We start from the raw sequence: 25625 nt of genomic DNA, 5'->3' as shown, positions 1-25625 counted from the left end.
AATCAAGCTCTATTTGATAAATGATTGTGTGTACAACTTTATAATGCATTCATTTACTAGCTACATGCAATTGCTATTTACTCTTGATCATCAGATTCCTCCTTATTTTCAGTCTCTGGCGTTTCTGTCTCAATCGCATTCTGTACATCCTTTTCCGGCCCGGTAGACAGTGCAGCAGCCTCGGCCCTTGCCTTCTTTTCAGCTTCTACCTTTTCCTGATATATTCTCTCCTTACCTTCATCTTTTGCACTGGTCTCAATATCAAAAACACGGTAGAGTAACTCATGAGTATCCTTCTTGCTCACCATTAAATTGACATTGGCTCTTCCTTTCCAAAGAGGCAAAAACAAATCCTCCAAGCCATCGCCACGCTTGACAGTCAAGAATAAACAACCCTCTTCCAAGGTGTCCAACTTCTTGGAGAATTCTTCATCCAAACCTGACAGTTTCAACTCTTCCACTTTAGGGAACGCGTTCACAAACAAGTACTTCAAAAGCTCCAAATTGCAGGTCAAATGTCTTTTTGTTCCAATAAAATGCTCAATTGTATGTAAAGCTTCAGTCTGGACCCTCCAAGGACACGTTCCAACGTCGTTTCTTTGTGCGACAAATAACTTGATACCACCATGGACTAGTTTCAACTTCTGGTCATCCGTAGTCAAAATCTCCTTCACCATGGGCGATACGTAATATACAGTTCTCAATGGTTCACCAGTGGCATTTCGAACAAGGGTGCAGTCTCTGGGAAAAGCAGAGGAAAAGTCATAAAATGGGAAACATTTTTTCAATTCTTCATTGTTAGGATCAAGGAACACAAATGGTTCTTCATTTGCATCTCTTGGCAATCTCAGTTTTCTTTCGAGTGGTTTTGGTTGTTGTTCACTGGGAGCAGCAGTGGTGGTGGTAGTGGTGGTGGAAGTAGTAGTAGTAGTAGTAGTGTTGGCATCCTCGGTAGTTATATCCGACAGTTCTACAATCTGCCCACTCTCTGACTCGGTTTTTTGTCTTTTTGAGTCTTGCTTCACCTCCACCTCCACATCACTCTCGTCAGCTTGTCTTTTATTAGAATCTGGGTCATTTTTTTCAAACACTGTGATGAAGAACCCCCCTGTATTTTGTAAATGAGGATACACTCTCACACATTTATCTAATCCGAATCTGTCAGCCTCTTCCTTCGTTGGAGGAAATAGCGAATCAACGAGTCCATCTTCACCCTTTTCTTTGACCTTCATATCTTTCCCAAACACCGGCCAGTTGGAAATACCTGGACGTCTTTTCAACCCTGGAAGCTCGTGCGACACATCCACAAGTTTTATTTTGTCCCCCCACTTCCTTAAAGCTTCTGCAACTATAGCTTCGTTCTCAATTGGAGATAACGAGCAAGTGGAATATACCAATCTTCCCCCCTTTTTCAACAATTGTAATCCTCTATTCAAAATGTTGTACTGCAATGGATGTAAACCAATGGCATTACCCGTTCTAAAGTCTTTCCAAATATTGATGTTTTTTCTCATTGTACCATCTCCTGAACATGGCACATCGCAAAGAATTCTATCAAATTTCAAGTATTCTTTATGTTCGTTCAATCTTATACGAGGGAATAACTGAGCGTCATGGTTGACGACCAAAAAATTGGGGGAGTTTAGTCTTTTGACTTGATGAACCAACATATGACTTCTTTTGTAGTCGGAATCATTGGCCAACACAAATCCGGTTGGCAATTGTTGCTCGTCATTAGCATGCAAGGCTTCTATCAATTGGGCGGTTTTGGAACCAGGAGCGGCACACATATCCAAAACATAATGCTCAGGCTTAACGTCCAAGAGCAAAGGTGGAATCATTGAGACTGCTTCTTGCCTACTAATGTTCCCCACCTCTGTCTCGATTACTAAAAATCTCTGCGTTTTAGCAAAATCTTTTTGCTTTTTGATCACCTGTTTACTAACATCAATCTGCCAACCCAATTTATCAGGATAGAATTCAATGTTTTTGGGAGTTAAATCAACACCTTCATATTCCTTTCCTTTCAAGTTGTTGTAATGTCTGTCAACAAAGATGTTTCTGATCTCTTCGGCATGCTTCCTGCTTCCGGTGATTCTAAAAGTCATCGGAAGATTCGATTGGCATGCCTTTTTGAAATCATCCCATTCGTTATCTGGGATAATATTCATGGCTTTGTAGTACTCTTCCCATATTTCATTTTCCCTGACAACTTCTTTCCATGTAGGATTATCGTTACCAGTATTTTGTCTGGTGAAGGCTTTCCCCTTGTTGTTTCTTCTTGAGTTTCTTTTTGGCATTAAAAAACTGGTCCTTTGGAGAGCTGCAAGTCTATTTAGCATGCAATATTGCATGGTTAATAACTCTCTCTGAAAAATTTACCCAAATTCGTGATGAGATCAAAAGGTAGTGTATGTTGGGACAATAATTCACACATCACTATTTAAACTGATAAAAATAGGGTGGATAAACACACATGATTTCATGCTTTGCATCAAGTTCATATTTGCATGTGTCGTTATGGTAGTTTTAGTGGTGTCAGAGTGTTTGAGTACGTGTCTTCTTTCAGTAGTTACTGAGGTGCCATTCTGTTTTAGGCTCAATCTTCTCTCATTCCTTTCAACACACAAAGCAATAGAGAGAGGGTAAGAGAATGGGGATATAGAGCGGATTGATGTTTACCGACGGAATGGACAGTATGGTTCTCACCCCGTCCTGTCTTCCTGGTGGGGGAACCGCAATTCTCTAAATTTTATTGCTGCTTGTGCTGAATAGTGCACATGAAACATCTCTTTGTACGTTAGTAAGTTTTCGATTGCATGGTAAGTGCATAGAGAGTGTCAATGGTGACTAAGTGCGTTATTCTTTCTCATTTGAAAACTGAAGTGGTTCCTGTTTTAAAATCAATCATATGTTTCAGAGGGATCAATGCGGAAACAGTGACACAAAATGGAGACAGCCTCGGATACGAAAGATTGAACGCGGGCATCAACAACTGATATGCAACAAACCTTACATGAAAGTTCAAAGGGGGGTATACACCACGAACAGCTCTATATTATGGCACCTCCTTCTTGAGGGTGCAAAGCACCAACAAGTACTGGTGTTCAACTGAATAAAAAAAGAAATCGATTATTAAAGCTTTAGTCGCTGTTTCTAGACATGAAACAAGTTGCAAAAAAAAAAAAAAGGGAAAAGAAAATAAAAATTGATCTAACTAATTTAGTGCTGTTAGAAATTTCCAGCAGTGTTCTTTTTATAATTTCTAACATTAAAAAGTTTCATCAATTAATCACAAGTCCATTTTATTTTGAGTTAACGGGTTTCATCTACTAAATTCCCTCCACAATTTGCAAATTTGCAACTGCATATAAAAATCCAACAAATCCCCCTTCCTCCATGTACCGTTTACTTCTTACTCCATCACAAGGACAATGTCTACAACTTTGGTAAAAACAAAAGATGAAACTTACAAGATGTCAAAATCTCAACCACCAGAGACACTGCGTAAAGTTGTGTTCAATATTTCACAGAATTTCAAAGTTCTCAAAATCATTGGAGAAGGAGCTTACGGAATAGTTGCAATGGCGGTTCATTTACCTACAAACACAAAAGTAGCAATAAAGAAGATTGAACCATTTGAGAGACCACTATTTTGCTTGAGAACCCTCCGTGAGATTAAAATGTTGCAAAAGTTTAACTCGCATGAGAATGTGGTTAAGTTGTATGATGTTCAAAGACCTACCAACTATAGCTCATTTAGCGAAGTGTACTTGATACAAGAGTACATGCCCGGTGATTTGCATCAAATAATCCAAACTCATGCATTGAGTGATCAACACGTACAATTTTTCATCTATCAAATCTTGAAAAGTTTGAAATTAATCCACAGTGCCAATGTCATCCACAGAGACTTGAAGCCTTCAAATATCTTGGTTAATGAAAATTGCGATTTAAAGCTCTGTGATTTCGGTTTAGCCAGACTTGATTCCCTTGGAATGCTGGCAAACAAGATTTCGTTGTTGACAGAGTACGTAGCTACAAGGTGGTACCGCGCACCGGAGATAATGCTCAGTGCTTCACATTACTCAACTGCCATTGACATGTGGTCAGTTGGGTGTATATTGTTTGAACTATTGACTTATAAGGCCGTTTTTCCTGGGTCGGACTATATCAATCAATTGACTTTGATATTCGAATTGTTGGGCACACCATCAGAGGGGGATTTGGAAGTGATCAAATCCAAAAGAGCAAAAGTGTTTATAAAGTCGTTACCCGTTAGGTCCAAGATAAATTTTCACACATTTTGTTCGAATCATCCATGCAGACGAATCAGACATCAAAATCGCGATTTGGAAGTCAATCCGCTAGCCATTGACCTATTGGAAAAATTAATGGTCTTTGATCCCAGTAAACGGATAACAGCAAAAGAGGCTTTGAAACATCCTTACATGAGTAACTATCATGACCCATTGGATGAACCAGTTACGTCACCCATCCCATTGGAGGAATTTGCGTTCGATATTGACAAAAAGGATTTGAATGTGGAGGACTTGAAGAAATTGATCTATGACCAGATCATGTCAGGAAAGAGATAAGGGCAGATGATTAATCAATAACGTTTCGCTTTTTATTTTTGTTTTTGTTTTTTTTCTCTCTCAACTAGACCATAGATATTGACTACCTCTTTTCAATGGTGAAGAAATACAAGAATACATATCCCAATGCCAAGAACAATGTAGTTAAACCACCCAAATATGAAACATCTCTCCAGAACGCACCAACGTTGAAGCCAAAGGTGCTCAAAATCACTGCTCCAGGAACCTCTATTGACAAGCCATACTTTTTCTCTCTTAATATCAAATCTTTTACTTCATTAATTGTCAATGCTTCGTAAGCATAGTGGAACACAGAAATCCATTCTAGCCACTTAATTTGAATATTCAAGTCCTCGCTGTTGATAAACAACCCAGCGAATAGCAACGACAACAATAACAATAAAACGCCAACCATAGTCGATGTACCAGGTTCTTTCACCAATATACCCACGATCAACATCTCCACTGCAACTACGACATTGAACAAAACCAAAATCAAAATCGACTTTAAAAAAGCATTGTGTTCCATCGTTAAACCAACAAGCGGATAAGCGATGCTAATTAACAAGATGGGTGGGAGCATTCTCAATGGAATGATATCACAAAAGATTTTACTGATGTAGTAGCTCAAAGGGTTATAATAGTTGTTGGCCCTCTCACGAACAAATATAATTCTTTCGGTGGAAAAAGAATGCAATCCAGTGAGTGAACTAAACCCGAAAAAGGCCAAAAGGAAAAAGAAGAAACCCAACCTATTTTGGAAACCACTGATGTCGTTCTTGACATCGTAGTAAAGGTACCCACAGAATAAACCCACCACCAATGATAACACATAATGAGCCAACAAAAGTCTTGGGTTTCTATATAGGTTTTTGAAAGTTCTCGAAGAAAGTATGAATATCTGTTCGAGTATTGTTGCCTTTTTGATATCATGGCGTTTCAAATCAAATTCTTTTGGATTTTCTTTACCTTCATCAATTTCTGTCTTCAATTCCTCTGCCAAGGATGACTCAACAAACAAGGACTGCAACTTATTTTTCAACCGTAAAAGTGTTTCTTCTTCACCGCTTGAGGTGACATGACGACCAATTACGTCGGTGTTGTACTCATCACGATGGACAGCAAAATGCTCCCATTCCCTAGTGGTGTCAATTTGGCTTGGACTCCTGTTTTTCAAAAACTCAGAGTGAATATCCTCAACATCAATTCCCGATGATGTGGATGCTACAACACTGGAGTCAGTATTGGAGACTTTCACAATCTTGTTGTGATCAACAGTAATATCAATCAAATAATCAGCAATGTTGTAACCCAAGGGACACTTGTATCCATTTTTGGTAAAGAAATCGTTGGCTTTAATCATTTCACCAGAGAAAATCAAATCACCATCACTCAACAAGATCAACTTGTCAAATAATGAGACAATATTGCTCCTCGGCTGGTGAATTGTAAAGACTATAGTACGCTCGTAGTCTCTAGAAAGTTTAACCAAACAGTCCACAACGTTTCTGGCATTGTAGGAGTCCAACCCCGAGGTAGGTTCATCCAAAAATAAAATCGAAGGTGAAGTAACTAGCTCGCATGCAATGGAAACTCTCCTCTTTTCACCTCCTGAAATTCCCCGCTTAAAGCTAGATCCAATAACCCGATCCTTGATGCCAATAATTCTCAACTCATTAAGCACCTCCAAAACTCTTGCTTGCTTTTGCTCAAAGGTCATGTCTCTGGGTAATCTCAACAATGCACTATTCAAGACCGTTTCATAGACAGTCAAGGTTGGAATCAAATGATCTTCTTGATCTACAAATCCAACAATTTCCTTGTAGTGTTTGAGATCAATGCTATTGCCATTGACGTATATGTTACCCGAAATTTTACCATCCTTATTTTTTCCAGCAAGAATGTCCAACAAAGTTGTTTTACCAGCCCCGGATCCACCCATTATCGCCAAACATTCCCTAGGCTTTACCAAGCCAAAAATGTTGTTCAAAACTTGCGTGTCCTTCTCACCGACAGTATAACTGATGTTTTCAAAAGAAAGAGTCGTGGGCTCAAAATTTTGATTCATCATGACATTTGCATCAGTCGGAAGCGGTTCATAACCGTCGCTCTTTTTGAATAAAGCCGATTCGTTTATATTTCTAACGATTGTAACAACAAACAAGAGGCATACCAACAACACACCCACAATCAGAAATATATTACCCAAGGTGAGTTTAGGGTTATCGGGTTGATGATATCCAGGGATCTCACTTTTGTGAACGCATTCACCAGATTTGCACTGCAAGGTGATGTAAGGATCTCCAAACACACTTTGAATGAGATCATTCATGCTTGGCTCCGAAAAACGACACTTTTTCTTGACCACATCACAAGTAAAATCACCTGGCCCTTTAATTGTTTCAGTGAGGAATTCAGATATATCAATTGAACCAGCCTCACCACATAGCATTCTATCAGGCAAACACTTGCAAGCTACTTTTTCACAATTGTAGTGCGTAGTGTTTTGCGCCAAGTCATAATCCAAAACACACTTGTTCAAGTCACAATAAAACGACTCTTTTTGATCAATCCAGAATTGAAAATTACAGTTCTCAGCAGTTCTGTTGCATGAGAATGTAGCCTGTGGAATCTTGCCCTTTAAAATAGCCAAAATTTTGTTATTGGTGACATTGCACATTTGATGAAAGTTGTTGACAATAATACCTTCCTTGTAGCATGTTCCTCTGACTCCATCCGGCATAAATGAGTCACAACCATCATCTCGCTCACACAAATTGCAATTGATACCAGACCAACCGGACTTGCACTCGCAAACGTCCTTCTTTCTAATTGGTCTCTTGTTGTTTCCATCAGCCAAGGACCCACACAATGGCTCAGAGCAATCTAGTCCTCCATAACCTGGCTGACATTCGCACATACCCGTGAATGTATTGCATTGTGAAAATTGTGTGCATTCAAAGTTTGGCAAATTGCAATTGAAACATGGGGGACAGTCTTTATCTGGTTTCTTTTCGTCCTCAACTACTTGCGAAAACACATCCGAGAGTTTGTCTGGATTGAGTTCAAACTTATCGATTATTCCACGGTTTTTGATTTTGGTCAACGACTTTTTTAGATCCTCGGAGTTTTCTAGCGTCAAGGGCGAGGCAACGTTGAACAACACAAGTACAGCAAATAACGGCGAGAGTCTCATCTTAGATAGGATATGGGCTGCGGGCTGCGGGCTGCGGGCTGCTCAGTCAATGCAACAGTGTTTGAAATTGTAGTTTACAAATGTGATTTTAATGACTCCTATGGGGATCTTTGAAAATTCAGTTTGCTATATATTTGCTGGTGATAGTTTTCTAACAACTATTCATTTGCCATTTTTCTCTCTTTGTTGGGTGAGTTTGACATTGCATTACACAAAGACATCACCTCTCGAATTATCAAAACTTTCTTTGCTCTAAGGCAAAGCTGAAGCTACAACGAATCACCCACAAACACACACCCCACAAGCTTGGAAACCATGTCAAAAGTTGAGAAGAACTACAAGACATACGATTCAGCAAGGTTCAGGAAACTACTACATGCCAAATTGAACTCTTCAAAAAGTCAACAAGTAGATGATGGCGAGTATCTGCTAAGGAAAGACAACAGTGATTTGGTCATATATCTACTCTACCTTTCATTCATAAATGATGTTTTAAAAGAGGCACGCAAGAAGAGTATAGGTCCAGGAAATGAGGGCGAGATCACGGAACAGAGAGTAGAAAAGGCTGAATCAGAAGTAATGGATCGCTACAAGATGTGATTTATATGAGTCTATATACATTCTAAAATACGGAATTGGGGTTCCTAAGCGTTTCGATCATATCTATGGCAGCCTTGGGATCCCTTTTATTATACACAAATAAGCCTTGCAATTGGGCGGTACTGACATTGTGCAAATTGAGTTTTCTGTATTTGTTGAGAAACTCCTCACACAACTCTTCTTCATTTTCGTAGAATCGAAGGAACATACGCCTCACCTGGTACTCAGTAGCGTTGCCAATCAAAACTTTAAAGTCAACACGACCTGGTCTCATTAAAGCTGGATCCAACCGTTCTGGATGATTTGTTGTCATAAATGTAATGCACTCTTCTGCGCTTGCGACACCGTCCAAGGCATTTAAAAGTCCTGAAAATGTAACACCACTTGTGTAGCCCTGGTCAGTCGATTGCTCTCTTTTGTTAAACGCTGCATCAACATCCTCAAGCAATAGGATAGACCTATTGGGGATGTGATTCATGAGGTGATTCAAGCGATCGTCAGTTAACGTGTTTTCCGAAATGTTCAATATACAAATATTGTAGTCCAATTCTCCAGCAAGAGCTTGTATGAAGGAAGTCTTTCCACTTCCTGGAGGACCATACAACAAGTAGCCTCTTCTATAGGGTATTCCTCTTTTGTGATACCACTCGCCGCTAGTCATAAAGTCCCTAACATCATCCACAACGCTTTCAGCAATTCCCTTGTCCAAAATAACCGAGCCTAATAATCTCTTTGATCTTGGTTGACCAAATGGTCTCCACTCGGGTCCCCATGACGTGAAAATAACCGTCTTTCCCTCGCGGGCTTTCAAGGCCATATTCTTTGCCTCATATAACAAATCGTTAAACAATTTCCGATCCCGGTAAAGGGTTGTTAAGGTGACAGTCTCAAATGGAGTCCCACTAGTCATATCTAACAATTTTCCCGACCGTTCACGATTGACTAGTATGAGAGCCCCCTTGTATCTGAGAAGGTGCTTCCCCGGTCCAGGAACTAGTGAAAATTTTGTTGTAATTGCTCCATTATCGTGGGTGATAACATTGGTCTCGACTGAGAGATGACGTGAGCTTCTATACTTGTGCTTCGACATCCATTCTAAAAACCACAAATATGACTTGTCCTTGGAGGGGATTTCCAAATCAACCAACATTTGACGATATAGGAATCCAGAGCTTTTCACAATCCCCAGTCTCGCTAATGCCAATCCTGTACCTAGAAGCATTAGCCCACCACCTGCTGCAAAGTAGGGATTGTTCAATACCACTTCTTTGAAACCAACAGACATCATGCCTTTGAGGCTGCCATCCGAGGCACTTCGTATCTTTTCAAAATCTATGGCTTGTGGTTGCTGTGACATGTGCAAATGAGTAGATGGGGAGGAGGAGGAGGAGGAGGAGGATGGTGTGTATTGTTGGTGAAACTCTCTGTTTGGTTACCTGGAGCTACTGAAAAATTTGAATCCGCGAATTTAGAGTGACAGTGACCACACGCAAAACCGAATTATTTTTGGCTGGTGCTTTGAACAACACTTTAGAAACACGAGATCTCGCAAAGCAATCAAGATATCAGGCGATATTGTGATTAAATAGCACATTAGGATCAAGAAAACAAATATCATTCAATCTTCATGAGCGAGGAATTGTCGTTGTCGTCGTTGTCATCATCATCAACGACAAGTACCAACCCACCATCAGGCATCATTATGGGTACGTCAGATACCGGTGAATCTCCGATAACTAATCAATCAAGCAGCTCAGTCACTGAGTTGCAAAGTAGGAACCCTTTCAGACAACCGGCACAGTCAAATCCTCCATCCAATGATGATTCGGCATTGAAGCAATCATCAGAGTCTGAGCCCCCACACTACAACGATCTAAGTCTAAATGACACACAAACGAATCTCATCACTACCATATCTAATGACGAGCTTATAAAATACCCGTTCAAAACTATAAATCGTATACTTGATGATTTGAAATGGACCATACCGACGAAGGATAGATTGGAGACTAGTTTGTTAAATGGGAAACCTATAGAGTATGCGTTTCCGTTGAGCCAACTTGTCAACTCTAGCCCCTTCAGTTTCCAGACATTAATATTGAACGAGTTTGTAGAGTATTGCCCTTCAGTTGAAGAGAGAAGGATAGAGGAGACCAATCAGATTGTACGAGTTGTTCGTGGTTTATTGGTTGGCAGAGATCCCAGGTGTTTCCATTTCAGATTGGTATCGGTTGAAGATGAGCCAAAATTAGGTATCGGAAATGTTATAGACAAGCACCAATGGCATGTTATCCCAAAGAATCTCATATCTGTACATGAATTGAAATTATTGTTGGGAGACTACCCTGAACAGGATCATACAGTTGACGACGCATATTTCAAAAGCCTTAATTCACTGCACAACAACCTACTTAGGTTAACCGTCTTCCAACCAGAGTTCACTAGTGCAGAGTTGAACCTGCTCACAAGCGAAAACATCATCAAAGATAGATATTTGTCCACGTACGAACGTCATCCCGGATTAACAAGCGACTTGGTGCCTTCTCCTGTGAATTGTATAAGCACATTGATCAAGGTTTTAAGAGGACCAATAGAATACAAGGATATGCCACAACGGACAATCAGTTTGAAGAACACAAAGATGGAAACATTTATTGACACCAATCTTTTGCTTGAAAAGCTATCATTTCATTTGAATGAGGAGCAAAATACGGTTGTTCCACCAGACCTATCCAAGTCACCAGCATTAGAAGAATCATTTGTGAGAAAAATCCTCGAGTTGATCTATGTTGGTAGGGGCTTGTTTGCGGAAAAGAACGATTTTCGGTCCAATTATTCCTTCTCGGATAACATGTCTCGAGTGTTCAGTATACTTGCCGAATACGACAAATTGAGTAGTATCAACAACTACAACAACAATGTGGCTAACAAGTTGCCAGCATTTATTACGTTGAGTGCGTCAACATACTTTCAAGAAGAACTATTGGTCAAGTGCTTTGAGCTCTCGGTACAATCCGACCCTTTGAATAAATTGTACTACATCGACGCTTTGAAGGATGTAAGCAATTTTGTCGCAAGCTCCTCGAGAATAAACAAATTGAATGCATACTTGAACAAACTTTCGCAAAACGGGGAGCTTGTTGGGTTCAAAGATTATGTGTCTTCATTGCAAACTTTGGGAGTCGTGGTTGATTCTAATACACCAGTAGATTCGATTGACGATGATGTTATTATTGCAATGTACAAAGACCAGTGCACAAGTGATCCAAAAAATTACCAGTACTTTTACAATAACCTCAAAAGAGTTGCTTACGCAAAAAACTCCAACGCTTTGAAATCTTTTTTAGCAATCGAAGTTATTCCAATGAACTTGGCGTTGCTGGAGCTTGGAGTAGAAGAAATCACCGAGGATGATGTTGTTGTCACTGCTTACGAGTTCAAGGCAGATGATTTGCTACAGCAAAACGGCTTTAATGCAGATGCGGACGAGATTGTATTTTTGAACAGGGCCTTGGCCTCAGTGGCAATAAATAGAAGAAGCTATCTTTTGTTGAATTACTTGGAAACAAAACTTCCGGAGTACGTCAAAGTTCCCGAATTGGAGAATATAACAGAAGCAAGGGCTTACGAGCTTCTCAATGCCAACGCAAGGACTTCGGAGTTTGAAATTATTAGCAACTTTCAAAACAAATCATTGTCACCTGAAGTGGATATCCGTCAGTTGAGATTTGCCATGAATACAATTGCCGAGTTTCGCAAATCCGAAATTTTGTTGAATTTTGTCAAAACAGGCAAGATTGATTCATTCTTGTTACCGGCAGAAAATTGGCCTGCAGGATTAGATAATATTGGAAACACGTGCTACTTGAACTCTTTATTGCAGTATTACTTTTGCATCAAGCCTTTGCGAGATTTGGTTTTGGATTTTGATGAGGACGATTTTGATGTGTTTGATTTTTCAGGGTCAAGAAAGATTGGTGGTCGGAAAGTTGAGCTTGCTGAAATACGTCGGTCGAATCAGTTTATTTATCAGTTGCAAAAGTTGTTTCAAGAGATGATCACAACTGACAAGAGGTGTGTTCAACCTAGTAAAGAGTTGGCGTATTTGTCATTTTTGCCAATGTCGCAACCAGTCAATTTTGAGCAGAAGGAAAGTCACCCTGTTCCACAAGATTTAGACGAGGAAGGGGATGTTAAAATTGAGGACAATGATAGTGGAGTTGTTGAACAAGTTAAGGATGATCCATTCAAGGATGAAAATGATACAACCTTCGATGTAGGTGGTCCCGAAGAAGTCATGGCCAAAAGTGATGACAACGATGAAGTCAAAGTGGAGTCACGCATTATTGGAGAGGACGTGAGTACAGACAAGTTTATTGAAGACATTGACACCTCAGAGTCTACCAGCTCTACATCTTCACAGACTGATGGTCTGAAATCCAAAATGTTGGCGATTTCCACCGATGAGATTGAGAGCACAATTGAGATTGGTCGACAGCAGGATGTTACTGAATGTATTGAGAATGTTATTTTCCAAATTGAACTGGCATTACCTCCAACGTACTTGGATGATGATGGCGAACAATACGATTTGATAAAGAAGCTATTTTTTGGCAAAACAAAGCAAACTATCCAGCCATTGGAGTCAACTGAATCAAGTTCATCATCAGAAGCCAGGGTTTTGATGGAGCGGTTCAACAGTTTAATCATTAATGTAAGTGACCATCCAAAGAGTATCTACGATGCTTTGGATAATTACTTCAATGAGGATACCGTGAAATTGGAAGAAGGTTTGGCAAAGAAATCGATAACGATTACTGAACTTCCCCAGATAATGCAATTCCATGTACAAAGAGTCATGTTTGATCGAGAAAAGTTGATGGCATATAAAAGCATTGAGCCCATTCCATTTAGTGATAAGATATATCTCGACCGGTACTTGGATACAGAAGATGAGGTTATTTTGTCAAAGAGGGAAGAAGTTTTTCAATGGAGGAGAGAACTTGCGGAGTTGACCAGCCAAAAGAATGAGATTTTGGCTGTTGATGAAGACACTTCAATGAATATCATTGATAGCTTGATCACGACAAAGGCATTTTTGGAGAAGAAAGTACGCGATGATGATAAGCTCTCAATTGAACCAACTACAGTTCGAGTTTTGTCTGATCAGATTACCCAGTTGAGGAACCGAGTTGAGGAAATCGAATTGAGGATTAACCAGATTGAAGTACAAATGAGCACTCAATTTGACAACTACACTCAAGTTGGATACTCGATCTTTGCCATATTCATACACCGAGGCGAGGCAAGTTATGGGCATTATTGGATATACATCAAAGATCCTGATCAAAACAACATTTTCAGGAAATATAACGATGAAATCGTGACTGAAGTGTCTGACGCGGAAGTGTTCAATTTTCTTGAAGGAAACACAGCAACCCCATATTATATTGTATATGTCAAGAGTGATCTAGAAAAGGATTACATCAATCCTTTAAATAGAGTGATTAGTTGTAAGTAAAACAAATATATCACAACTTTGAAAATTTCTAAGGAGACAATTAAAAAGAGACAAAGTTAGAAAGATGATATTGAAATATAAACTTATGCTGAGCGCTTTCTCTTGATGTTCAAATTGGGATTGAAAACAGGCAAGTTCAGTGTTAATTCATTTACACTGGGGAGCCTTGGAGCCGAGATTACTGAATCGGAGTTTCTTTTACCGGTTGGTAACCTTGTGTTTGGTGATACTGGACATTTTCCTTTTTGTAATTCACCAGGTAATGAGTTTGTTCTCACTTGTAGTTGGTTCACCATGAGGGAAGGAATCTTGAGCACGGGCATTTGTTGTTGTTGCGTTAGTTGTTGCTTCTGTAAAAAATAATCCTTTTGTGTTATTGGTGTGCCCATCGGACTATACGACTTTGATTCAGCTCTTTGTTGGAGTACAGGTAAGTTGAACTTGGGTTTGAACTGGGGGTAGTAGGTAGACAAATGCGTGGAATTATCTGATTGAGGAGCAGAAGCAACAGATAAAGATGTCATTAGTGGCATCAGCATACTATGATTATTCAATTGTTGCCTTGCCAGCCTGGATTTTTTGAACCTTTGATACTCGACGTCAATGTTTGTTCCCAGTTCAACGATTCCGACCAAAGTGTCAAAATCAGCAGTCAAATCCGCGTGCTTTCTTTTCCAAAATTCCGCCTCTGATGATAACGTGGTGGATTTGGTATCATCTACTGCTGCTGCTGCTGCACTTGCGTTTGCACTTTCAAAGGAGTACTGGGTAGTGATTGGTGGCCTTTGATGGACATAATCCCGAGGATGATGATGATGATGATGATGATGATGTTGTTGTTGTTGTTGTTGTTGTTGTTGTCCTTGTTGTATTGTTTGTGGCAAAGGCAATGTAGTATCTGGACCGCTTTGATTGAAATTGTGTAGGGTTGTGGTCATCAATGGTGGTTGATTTGAAGTCAAGGGAGATTTCAACCTTGGCGGTGTTCTTTCGATATGTTGAGTTTGTAGTAGTGAATTGGGTTGAAAAGCTGGTGCATCCATGGAAAAATGTGGCATTTGTGGGACTTGGTTAGGGAACAATGGAGGGTACTGGTTCCTTGGTGCTTGCGATGGACTTGGGGTTGAGAAATGGGTATCGAATGGTGAATGCTCATTTTCAACTTGCCTCTGTAAATATTCAGATGTATGAGGAATTGATTTCAAATCAACCACTTCTTTTTGGTCATTGGTGGTTTTGGAACTTCTCCTCTTGATATACTTCAATGACTCGAAATCTCCCTTTTTGAAATGATTTTGTGAATGGCGAAATTCCCATTTTGAATTAGTACTTCGGATCTCGGAAGAAGGAACTGAATTATTATTGTCATTTACCTTGTGAAACCCGTACATGTTCAATTGTCTAATGAATGACGACATATTGGTGTGCTTAAAGTATTGGGCAAGCACTTTGCAAAAACTCTCACCGGGGAATATGTAGAAGGAAATGGAGTCGGGTGCCCATCTGATCAAATGAGAGATTGAATCGTTGCTCAACATGTCGTACAATTTGTGGATGAATACAATTTGAGGCTTCCCGGAAGATGTCCTGGCAATGTCTGGGTGATTGAGTACCATTTCAGCCAATCTTTGCTCATGTTGAAATGGGCTGCTCTCGAGCACACCACTAATGGAACCAGTAATCAGCATTGGTCTTGGTTCAAATGTAGTTTTGGTTATTTCTAGTTCTGAAGATGCGGCAGCAACGGACGATAATGTACTGATTGAAGACGTTGAAGACCAGGTCGAAAGAATGGTGGATTCGCCAGATGCAGGTGTATTGAGGTGAAGCACTTTAGACATTGGATATTTCTTTGTGGAGAGATACCTGTATAAGTCTTTGCAAAAAAGGGAAACTTATCACAGGTATAAATAGACTGGAGAGACTACTGTTGTGTATGTGGCTGTCTCTGTGTGTATGTTTGTATGCGTGCCTTATTTCTGTTTCCCACTATTTTTGAGCAATATTTGTGGTACGGAAATATGACCTTTCGATTGCTGCAAAATTTCTTAAAATATTTCTCTCTGTTTCTCTTTTGGCAGACACCCCAAAAAAAAAAAAAAAAAAAAAAAAATAAACAAATAAATAAAAAACCTTCAGCAGAATGTGAGACACTTGAATGTAGAGAATCAATTGTTTTTTTTTCCAGTCTTCGATGGGTGGAAATCTGAATTTAGCTTAATATGCTGACAGGGCTAATTCAAGCAACAAGGCGATGTGAAAAGTTTAATTTCTTCACTGAAATTCCAAACGTTCAATGCACCGATTATTCCTTGCAACTGGCTGAAACTTCCTTCTCTATTTGGAACAATTATCAGAAGTATAATAGAACGATTTCGTATGTAAAACCGTAGAGGGAAACAAGATCAATGGTCTTCAAACCGGAGAAAGGAAAAAAAAGAAAGAATTTCTTTCTTTTTTTGATATGAACCTAATTTGAAAAGCTAAAATTCTCAGACAGCAACCTAAGGCAGTGTTGGTAAATGTTGGTGTGCTGTGTGTGTGTGTGTGTGTTTCAAATCGGAAATTGACAATCTTTTCTGATAAGTTGTTGTACCTTTACTCCGCAGTGTTTTTATGCAAATTGCCGCAGTTCTGAGATATACAACAAAGAATTCTTTAGTCCTCGGCTATAGCAAAGTTTAGTAAAACAAACAATAAAAAAATTTCTGCTGTTGTGGCACACACTCTTGAGAGTCAAAAGACTAAAATATTGAAATTTCTCGTGGGTTATATGCACAAGAAGTGGTTATGAATTATCTGCAAAAGCGTTTATTTCTTTGCGAATAGCAATGAACGAACTGGTGGTTTGTGTGTGAAAATGTGTGTGTGTGTGTGTGTCTGCTGTGATGTCTCGGTATATTGGTGTCGCGCCTCAAACAAAACAATAGGCTATTTGTATGCGTCCTCGATTTACGTGTATATTTCCGCCAAATGTGAGGCTCGAGAAATTAGGCGCGATGGTGTGAGATTTGGTTATGGAATTGGAGTGTGAAATGTGTTGTTGACTGTTTCACGTGAAGTAGTTTGCTTCTGTATGTGGTCGTTTATTGTGAAATTGAATTTAATGTAGGTTGTGTTGTATTGAATATACCCTTTAACAACTTAGTCAGTAAATAACTTCACTTGTATAAGGTAAATTTTGAATGGAATGGTAATGCGGTAAAAGTGGAACCTTTAGCTATAGACCAGACCCCCCTTGAGAAGAGAGTAAAGGGGGGAGGGAAGGGAAAAGTTGATGAATATTTATATTCTGGCGAGTTGACAAAGAAAGAAAGAAACAACAAACCGAAAAAGGGAACAAAATAAAAGCAATAGAATACAATGTATGTTCACTTTTGTTTCTTTTCATTTTCCTATGCCAATTTCAAATTTCAGAGAGCATTTTTGTATTTTCTTTAACCGCATTCTTTATGCTGTGGGTTGTCAGCTGGAGATGAAATGAGAATAAAAGAAAAAGAAACGTAAAAGCGTAGTGTTACGTTGTGTTGCGCAGTGCATCAGTGCTGTTGTTGTTGTTGCTGCTGTTGTACTGCAGGAACTGGTTTGTGTTACACTGCACATCCCTAGGTAGATAAATCAAACAATAACAACTGTGCAAAATGATACACGTATGCACTTGAAAAAGCCACCATCCCCACTTGTCCCCCACTAGCCAGATAGCAAAGTAATACAAAAGGAAAGAGAAAGACAGAGAAGAAAAGGCGCTAGTGTGTTTCTTAAATGTGATGATGCGTATTATCTAATCCTTCTGGCACTCTAGTGTCGTATAATCTCGACATACAGGGAAAAGTAGTGTTTGTGTGATATAAAATTTAGGTAATGCTACACAAAACCTTATTCCACTTGCTATTGTTGTTTTAATTTTGTAGTAGTACGAGAGTGATGACAAATTTGCAATTTAAGGTTTTTAATTGCCACAAAGTGAAGGAAATGTCGGAATTCGGGCATTTTTGTTTTTGTTCAGCTCAGATCCCTGTTCTTTCAAAGAGAAACTCATACGATGTCACCTCACACAAGTTGTTGCTTGCTCTTCCATTCACTGGTGATGCAATGGTATCAGCATTTGGAATCGAAGCAAAAAAAAAATGCACTGCCTTCCTTGTTTCCACCCCACAAGAACAATGTCAATACTTGCTTGCAGCATGCAAATGTATTCTTCAAGTCAGCCGTACATGCGGATGACGTAGCCGAAGTAAAATGTTTTCTTTTTTTTAACCTTGCAGCAAGGTCTACAAAAATTTTGCTGAACGTGAGCAAAAGTCGTTGGACAACGACTCGTAAATGCACCACTACTTCATTCAAGATTTCAAACCAGATCCCCCACGAGCTGTTTGTAGCTTGTTTAATCCTTTTCGTACGGCATATCGTGGAATTTCAGGATGGAAAGGTTGTGTGTGATGGAGGATGTAGGGGGGAATGGCGCAAGATTTCTTAACTTGATACATAATATATCATATAAATTGTCTCATTGCATTCCTCTGTACACCCTATCCTCAACTCTTTACACTTTGTAAGCTAAACACCGTTTCTTCACCCAACTCTCGTATCAAGTTACTTTTTAAAATCATTTTTTTCTTTTTTCCTTTCTTTTTCGAAAGAATGGGCCCATTTTCGTGTCGAAGGTTGTGGTATCATGTAGTAGAGATATCTGCTCAAGGTAGGAAAAGAAAAGAAGAAGGAACACATAATCTATTGTGTGGTTTTAGTCAGTTGCTGGAACGAGAATTGTGCCATTTTACCATTTCCTTTCACCAATTTTCCAGACACAAAAATAGGTGAGTAGGAGAAAATCTCACCACTAGCAAACGTCTCTCTCGCATAGTGAGATTTTCTCGGATCGGGAGCGGTTACAGGGACACAAAAAGCTCAAAATAACCATCTCCTTGTTCTTTTTTTTTTTTTTGGTATAAAGCAATCACCAGGAGGATCTAAACGTTTTTAAGTCTGACCATTAAGGGTGAGATTATGGTGGATTTCACCATTAACCCACAATACAGAATGTGCTCACATGGTATGTTTCATAGAAGCAACTTAATAATGTAGCATACGGTATTCTTTTTTTTTTATTATTTTCTAGTGATTTTCGAATACATCAGACACTTCAAGCTTTGCTCCACCGTCTCATGTTCTAGTTGCCCACCAGGTTGAATGGTCATCACATCTAAGTTCTTGCCTCTAATGCTCCCAAATCAGGGATCTGATAAATGCTCCACTTTTGTCCCAGATCTCTTAAATTTGACTCCTGAATTTATTTGCTTGGCAACGAGCAGAAAAAGACGAAAGATTGTATGTCCTTTTACTAAAAATTTAACACTGCACACCTGACTAAAACTTCAAAACAATGCAAGAACTGGGTTTCCATTACAAGTAATTATGACGAAAGAGCAAAACAAAATTAAAAGTGTTCAAACGAGTTCCAGCAAGGTTCGATGATTGCTATTCTTCCCTGCACTCGTTTCTTTTTATTTTACTTCTAACCTCTGTTAATGTTTCCGACAGGTTGTGCACTTGCAATTAGGAGATTCATGTGGTCAAGCTTATGGAAGGGAAGTTTGTGCCGAATAGTAAATTCTGGGTGTATGTAGTTAATGAATGTACCAATTGTTTACAATTTGAAATTGATACTTTCTAATTAAACTTTGGGAGGGAGTTTTTTATTTTTTCTTTTTGTTTTTTTTTTGTTTTGTTTTCAAGTCGTGCATTTAGATTTGAGCTTAGTAGATCCTTTCCATCTCTCAGATTTTAGATCTGCTCGTAAAACTAAAAACTTTGTACAAGCCACAGACTACCGCCTGTTTGAGCCCCTAAAAAGACACAACAATATCGTTACTAAGCTTTGAAGAGAAGTAACACTAACAAAACAAAACAAAAAAAAAAAAACAGTCTCGTCTAGTCAAGTTGCCCGCCTCATGGGCATTCAAGTGGGAGGCTTTTTGTTGGAATGCAGTCCTCCGTCTGGCACACATATACATACGTACACTTTTATTGTGTACAGGAAAATGGATATAAGGTCGGAGTTTATTGTTTTTGTCATGCAAAGTGTAAATATTTTGTGTATTTCAGCCTGAATCTTTGCTACTGCACACCTTCAATTACATCACAGTTATTATTTTTTCTCGTATATGTCAGATCCATCTAAATACCCGATGATGATGTTCTGAAACATACATTTCAAGTTGGGCCAGGGCAAAAAAAATTGAGAGAAAGCTAACCTGCGACAGCTAATACAATCATTATAGTGACATATGCTACGTATCACAATCTCTGAAATGAGCAAAATTTGTTGCACCTTTTTGGGATTGCTTTTGCTCTTGGCGACACCGACTGTGTTGAACGTTTGTAATTTACAGGGAATCTCCCGTCTTTACTTTTGTGGAAAGATCTGCGTTGTCGTTGTACAAAAGTTGAGGTGTAAGAGTATAACTTTTGCTAGTTGTTTCGGGATGGGTCCGATCACAAGATTCACAATAGAGAAAGTGTCACTCAATCAAAGATAATCATTAGATAAAACATACTTTCCAAATCTTAACCTATCTTGACTACGTCATATCGATTGATGCTAGGACCAATAAAAAAAAGGCGTACACCAATAAAAAATGAAAAAAAAAAAAACTAAATTTGGGTTGGACTTCCAAAATGACAAGCGAAATTGTCAAAGCTTAAGCAACGTGGGTATTTCAGTATATAGTTTTGTTCAGTTACATGCCGAGGCCTCGGCTAGTAAAGGTTAAAAACGGAGGAGACGGGTGGACGAGGACCCTGTTTATATCTAAATATTCACTATTTTAGACTTTTTGCAAAGCTAAAATCGTTTGAGTTACAAACACAATCTCTATACAATTAGAAATGTCTCTGGACCTAGGCAAAAATGACAAATATTGCTCGTGTTTAACAAACTGGGCTACCCTTATGAAATTGGGCTATTTGTTTGTGTGTGCCATTAAGTTGTGATACAGATACGGCAAACACAAAGAAATATAATAAAATCTTGTATACAGTTGGTTTCAGCTTTTGTTACCTCAAGATGTACAAGTTTAACCGAGCAATTTCAGATCTTTTTACTCAATGAGTTCGTCAAACAAATTTTCAGCTTCAAAAGGAAATCTGATAAGTGAAAGAAATCCAATGGACGCAATGTAGAGGAGGTTACACAGATCTGATGGCAGAGGTCTTTACTAATGATGGACAAGATGGACTAAGCACATCCGTATAGATTACACAAAAGGCTAGAAGCTTAGTGCGGTATAGGACCTAACGTGGTGCTGAGGGATGTCATGAATTGCCTGGTTCTACAAAGCGTAATGAATGATAATTCAGTAACACAGTGCAGCTTCCCTTCTCTCATCAACTTTATTGTCTAGCGGTGTGCTATCATTACTGAATATCATGGTTATCAACTCTTGTTTTTGATTGTAAAACGTACCTGTAACGGAGTTACGTCTCCCCTTGTTTCAAAAACAATGCTGTAACAATGTTGAACATCGTAATGGCATTGATGGCTTTAATGCAATACTGATGAGATCATTAAGTGAGTTTTCTTCAGCCTTTAACTCCTGCTTTTCATAAGATTATGCTCCCGTTTGAGTAATTTGTCGGTTTTTGTGCAATTTATGCCGAGTAACATTTACAATTCTTTTTTTTTTTTAAGTAGCTTTTGAAACGACTAAGCGAGGCCCAATTTGACTATTGAGGACTGATAGCGACAAATGGTGGTCTGCTTTCAACACATTTTCAAATCTGATAAGGAGCAACCTCTTCTCGTAAAGGTGTAGGCATGGAAGAGGCAAATGCTGCTGTACGGGGAACAGGCTTACAAGAGTACAAATTTACACCTGTCTGGGAAATCTACTATTTGGTGACTGCGATACAAAGAGGAAGACATTTTATGAGAATGATTTGGGTTTTCCTCAATGCATGTACGAAGTGAACATGTTTTCTGAAAACATACGCTTGACTTGAAAGAAAAGCTCCTTTTTACAACTCTTTTGTGGACGCTATTTCATCGCTGAGGTCGTTATGAAGTGAAATTCCTAATCAAACTTGACGATATATATGTTTGGGCATAATTTCAATGCTTAAAGTCATCGCAAAAGTTTTATTTTTTTAAGCATAATTACAGATACGTACAAGCACCAAAAACCAAAAACCCAAATATGCAGCACACGGTGTCTGAGCAAGTATGTGGTGAACACAGCAAACTGAGTAACCAGAAGTATTTGAGCAATTTCTTGCGGACAGGGCAGAAGTGTTAGTACACCCATAGATGCAAACTCACGCCTTGTTGCTCACTCGTTTCATATTTCGATTGGCTCTTTTGGCTCATAACCAATGACCACAAAAGAGAAATGTGGGGGGGGGGGTGTGTGTGCTTTCACTGTTTCATAGAGCAAAGGGTGCCCCCCCCCCTTTCGTGAGCTCATAAAAGTACTGCCTCTCGATGTAATGGGACTCGTCACTTGGTGCGCCAAAAGAGAATGAAGAGAATGAAGAGAATGAAGAGGATGAATGACTTTGAGAACGAAGGGGTATATCTGGGGTGATCTTATGGGCGATGGGAAAATTTTCGTGTATTTGCTATGGTAGCGTCGGCAGTAAAAGGGTTTAAGAGAAACGGAAAAAATATCGCACCGCGCCGCACCGCACCGCGCCGTTTCGGCTACAAATTTCTTGCTCTAAATGAACGACAAACGATGAGTTGACTCAGTTTTGGAAGCAGTCCCGTGGTACATGGATAGTTAGAGGTGGCAACTTCAAAAAGCATTACAATCATAAAGTGCTTTGGCTTGTTGACAAACGATTTGTTTTGCAGTTGTAATGTTTGTCAGTCGCTACCAAGAATCCATATTGTCACGATGATTCTGTAGACTTTTACATTGAAAATTTCATTTTATGGCAAAATTAAAGACAAAGAGGCAAATTTGAACAGAACAACTACTAGAAACGAATGACCCCATTCGTCAAGCTTTGATTTCAGTTGAATTCCGCTTATTCAAAGTGTACTACGATATTATGCTTTTGTGAATCAGCCTATGTCGTATTATACCAAAATGTGTCATGTTTTTGTTTTTAGCAAATTTTACGTCACAACCAATTTCCATTTTCATTTTTATTTTTTTCCGTTTCACTTCTCCTTTTACGGCGCGACATTGCACTCCTCCCCCACCCCCTCACCTTATCAACTTCTGACTTGTTTAGCCCACGGTACAAGCTGAAGAGGATTGTGCAGCTACATCGCTTTAGATTGAAGACTCTAGTTGTATTTGAAAGCCGATTGCATTATAATTGACAAAATCTGTACAAATTTGCACATTCTTTCATTAAGGTGCCGTTTCAGGACAAAAACAGAAAAAAAAAAAAGAGAAAGTAAATGAGGGGCAATGTCGTGAAGCTAACTACAAATATTGTGAAACAAATGTCGCAAATAGCGGAAAAATAATTGTTTCAGACGAAAAAAAAAAAAAAATACGTACAGGAAATACACATACGTATTGGTCGTTAATCTCGTTCAATACGTTTTACGCGTCTGAGAAAAGTTCGAGTTGTTAGACACAGTTGAGATCAATCAACAAAGCACTTATCGGCTCCTCCTTGCTGTCACTTGTTTTTTGTTTTTGTTTTTGTTTTTTGCTTTTGCATCTGTCGCCTTGTTGTTTCTACTGCTATCATTTTAGCTGAATGTCGTCAATGATCATCTTTTTGCATTGCGTGACTCAAACGAGGATATAAAAAGATTGCACAAAGTATGTATTACAATAAGACCAAAGTGAAACAATATTTCGATAACACAAAATGGCAACTTTTGTTACTCGTAGGAATTTTGTCTGACGAAATAGAGCAAACTGTGGATCGAGAGGAAGAGGAAGAGGAAAAGGAAGAGGAAGGAGGGAGGAGAGTACAAGGCGAGATTGCAGTTTAACTTTCTCGCATCCTCTGGGCAACTGAAAAAGGGGCCAGTGTTAGAGATGTAGTGCAGTCTCACGTATTCTCATTTGAATCTTCCATACAGATTTTGGTTTGAGTTAAATTGGTGGAGATATTTATACAAAATCTTGGTGCATTTTTGCTTGCAGCAGTTGAAAGCACACTAACTATTATGCAAATTAGTTATCAATGATTGCACCGGTGAAAGTGGAGTGTGTATATGTACGGCCCTAGTATATGATGTCTTGACTACAACATTACTCAAATCCAATTCTCCTCCTCAGTTTAACTTAACGGAAAATTCATTTTTCTTTTTTGTCGTATTTCATTACTAAAAAGAAAGAAATAAAAAAATAAAAAAAAGAGGAATAAATATTAAAAATAGAAAAAACAATAGAGTGAAGAAAAGAATGCTCAAAATTTCACCTTTTAAAAGTGAAATACCCCAACAGAAATTTGACGATATAGTATGATGGATTAGGAATTATTGCAAACTGCCTCTCCTCTCTATCACTATTGAACGGAAGCAAAATCTCACAAAGGGTTTAAAGGTGCTCTCCTTTTTTTTCTTTTTCTTTCTTTCTTCCCCTGCCCTGAAGAGGATGTCACATGACTTGCAGATTGGAAGGGGTGAATTTGTTACTGCGTTAATACTATAAAGGTCCAAGTTTTGTCTCTTTGTTAAATGCAATGTGTTGTATCTTCTCTGTCGCAGAGAGTGGGAAATAGTAGAGAAGGAGGAGGTGACGGAAATATGTACACTGTAACAACAGTGGAAAAAGTTGTTGGTGGCGAAGCAAATGAAGGAAATACGGGAAAGTTTAAAGCCTTCAAAAATAAGCAAAACTTCACCAGTTTTGGACAATATTAGCAGCTAAACTAGCAGATGTGAGTTTATCCGTTGCGGGAATGGATAACTTCCTTCTAGAATAATCCACTACATTTCCAGAGCTATGGCTATGCTGTGCCACATCCGGTCAACCTTTGCTTCTTTTTCTTGTGTGTTATATAGTACATTAGTAATGACTGATGGACGGTGGTGGCAAAAATATATAATGCACATACACAGTACGTGAAATGATGATGATGATGATCATTTGCGTGTGTGTTGTGTTTCACTATTGAAAGAGATGACTATAAAGATCACAGTAAAAAAAGATGATGCGTTTAGATAAATTTCTTTTTATTTTTGTTAAAGACCTATATGCACAATCTCTTATTATTGCTGTTGCATTTCTTTCTTTTTGCTTATTTATTATTTACGGGTAAGTAAAGGCAAATGTAAAAAAAAAGTAATATGTGAGACGGGGAATTGAAAGGAGATGACACAAAGCAGGGGGAAGAAAAAAAAGAGAGAAAGAAATTAATAAATTTAATAAATTGAGAAAAAAAGAAAAAAAGAAAAGAACAAACAAACAAACTATGGGACGACTTTATTTTGTCGGTGAATGGAGAGAGACAAAGAGACAGAGAGACATTTATTACTATTATTACTACTACATTTTTTTTTTTTTTCATTTGAACCATACACAAGAGGCAAAAAAGTAATCAATTATTATTCTTACACGTTAATTACAGTACATACGTGTGTATATAATACATACACTACAGACACTTTAAAAGACGGAGAGACCGCTTTTATTAGTAAACAACTTCCAAAAGTCGTCTCTTTATCTTACAAATAGAAACAGTCAAAAGAAAAAAGAAAAAAATAAGTCAAAATTGCAAGAGGCAAAAAAGGCAAAAA

The 25625-nt window shown here is 38.7% G+C and overlaps 7 protein-coding genes across 7 annotated transcripts; 3 read left to right on the top strand and 4 right to left on the bottom strand. All coding sequences in view use genetic code 12, as the record gives it.

The window, feature by feature from the left end:
• Positions 1–77: 77 nt before the first annotated feature.
• On the bottom strand, positions 78–2300 carry KGF57_002359 (tRNA (cytosine-5-)-methyltransferase; the record flags this gene model as incomplete). Its single annotated transcript, XM_051751664.1, has 1 exon — positions 78–2300. The coding sequence occupies one exon, from the start codon at positions 2298–2300 to the stop codon at positions 78–80; it is 2223 nt and encodes a 740-aa protein (XP_051609268.1).
• A 1134-nt stretch (positions 2301–3434) lies between these two features.
• CEK2 (Cek2p) lies at positions 3435–4598 on the top strand (the record flags this gene model as incomplete). Its single annotated transcript, XM_051751663.1, has 1 exon — positions 3435–4598. One exon carries the CDS (start codon positions 3435–3437, stop codon positions 4596–4598), a length of 1164 nt encoding a protein of 387 aa, XP_051609267.1.
• An 82-nt stretch (positions 4599–4680) lies between these two features.
• ADP1 (putative ATP-dependent permease) lies at positions 4681–7794 on the bottom strand (the record flags this gene model as incomplete). Its single annotated transcript, XM_051751661.1, has 1 exon — positions 4681–7794. The coding sequence occupies one exon, from the start codon at positions 7792–7794 to the stop codon at positions 4681–4683; it is 3114 nt and encodes a 1037-aa protein (XP_051609266.1).
• Positions 7795–8109: 315 nt separating this feature from the next.
• Positions 8110–8394, top strand: KGF57_002356 (uncharacterized protein; the record flags this gene model as incomplete). Its single annotated transcript, XM_051751660.1, has 1 exon — positions 8110–8394. The coding sequence occupies one exon, from the start codon at positions 8110–8112 to the stop codon at positions 8392–8394; it is 285 nt and encodes a 94-aa protein (XP_051609265.1).
• Positions 8395–8416: 22 nt separating this feature from the next.
• KGF57_002355 (bifunctional AAA family ATPase chaperone/translocase) lies at positions 8417–9751 on the bottom strand (the record flags this gene model as incomplete). Its single annotated transcript, XM_051751659.1, has 1 exon — positions 8417–9751. The coding sequence occupies one exon, from the start codon at positions 9749–9751 to the stop codon at positions 8417–8419; it is 1335 nt and encodes a 444-aa protein (XP_051609264.1).
• Positions 9752–10021: 270 nt separating this feature from the next.
• On the top strand, positions 10022–13915 carry KGF57_002354 (ubiquitin-specific protease; the record flags this gene model as incomplete). The annotated part of the gene is made up of 1 exon (XM_051751658.1): positions 10022–13915. The coding sequence occupies one exon, from the start codon at positions 10022–10024 to the stop codon at positions 13913–13915; it is 3894 nt and encodes a 1297-aa protein (XP_051609263.1).
• Positions 13916–13998: 83 nt separating this feature from the next.
• SFL1 (Sfl1p) lies at positions 13999–15756 on the bottom strand (the record flags this gene model as incomplete). The annotated part of the gene is made up of 1 exon (XM_051751657.1): positions 13999–15756. The coding sequence occupies one exon, from the start codon at positions 15754–15756 to the stop codon at positions 13999–14001; it is 1758 nt and encodes a 585-aa protein (XP_051609262.1).
• Between the last annotated feature and the right edge of the window lie 9869 nt (positions 15757–25625).

Source organism: Candida theae (assembly GCF_024610275.1).
Source record: "Candida theae strain CBS 12239 chromosome Unknown scaffold7, whole genome shotgun sequence".
NCBI lineage: Eukaryota > Fungi > Ascomycota > Pichiomycetes > Serinales > Debaryomycetaceae > Lodderomyces > Lodderomyces theae.
This window is presented reverse-complemented; position numbering and strand designations above follow the sequence as displayed.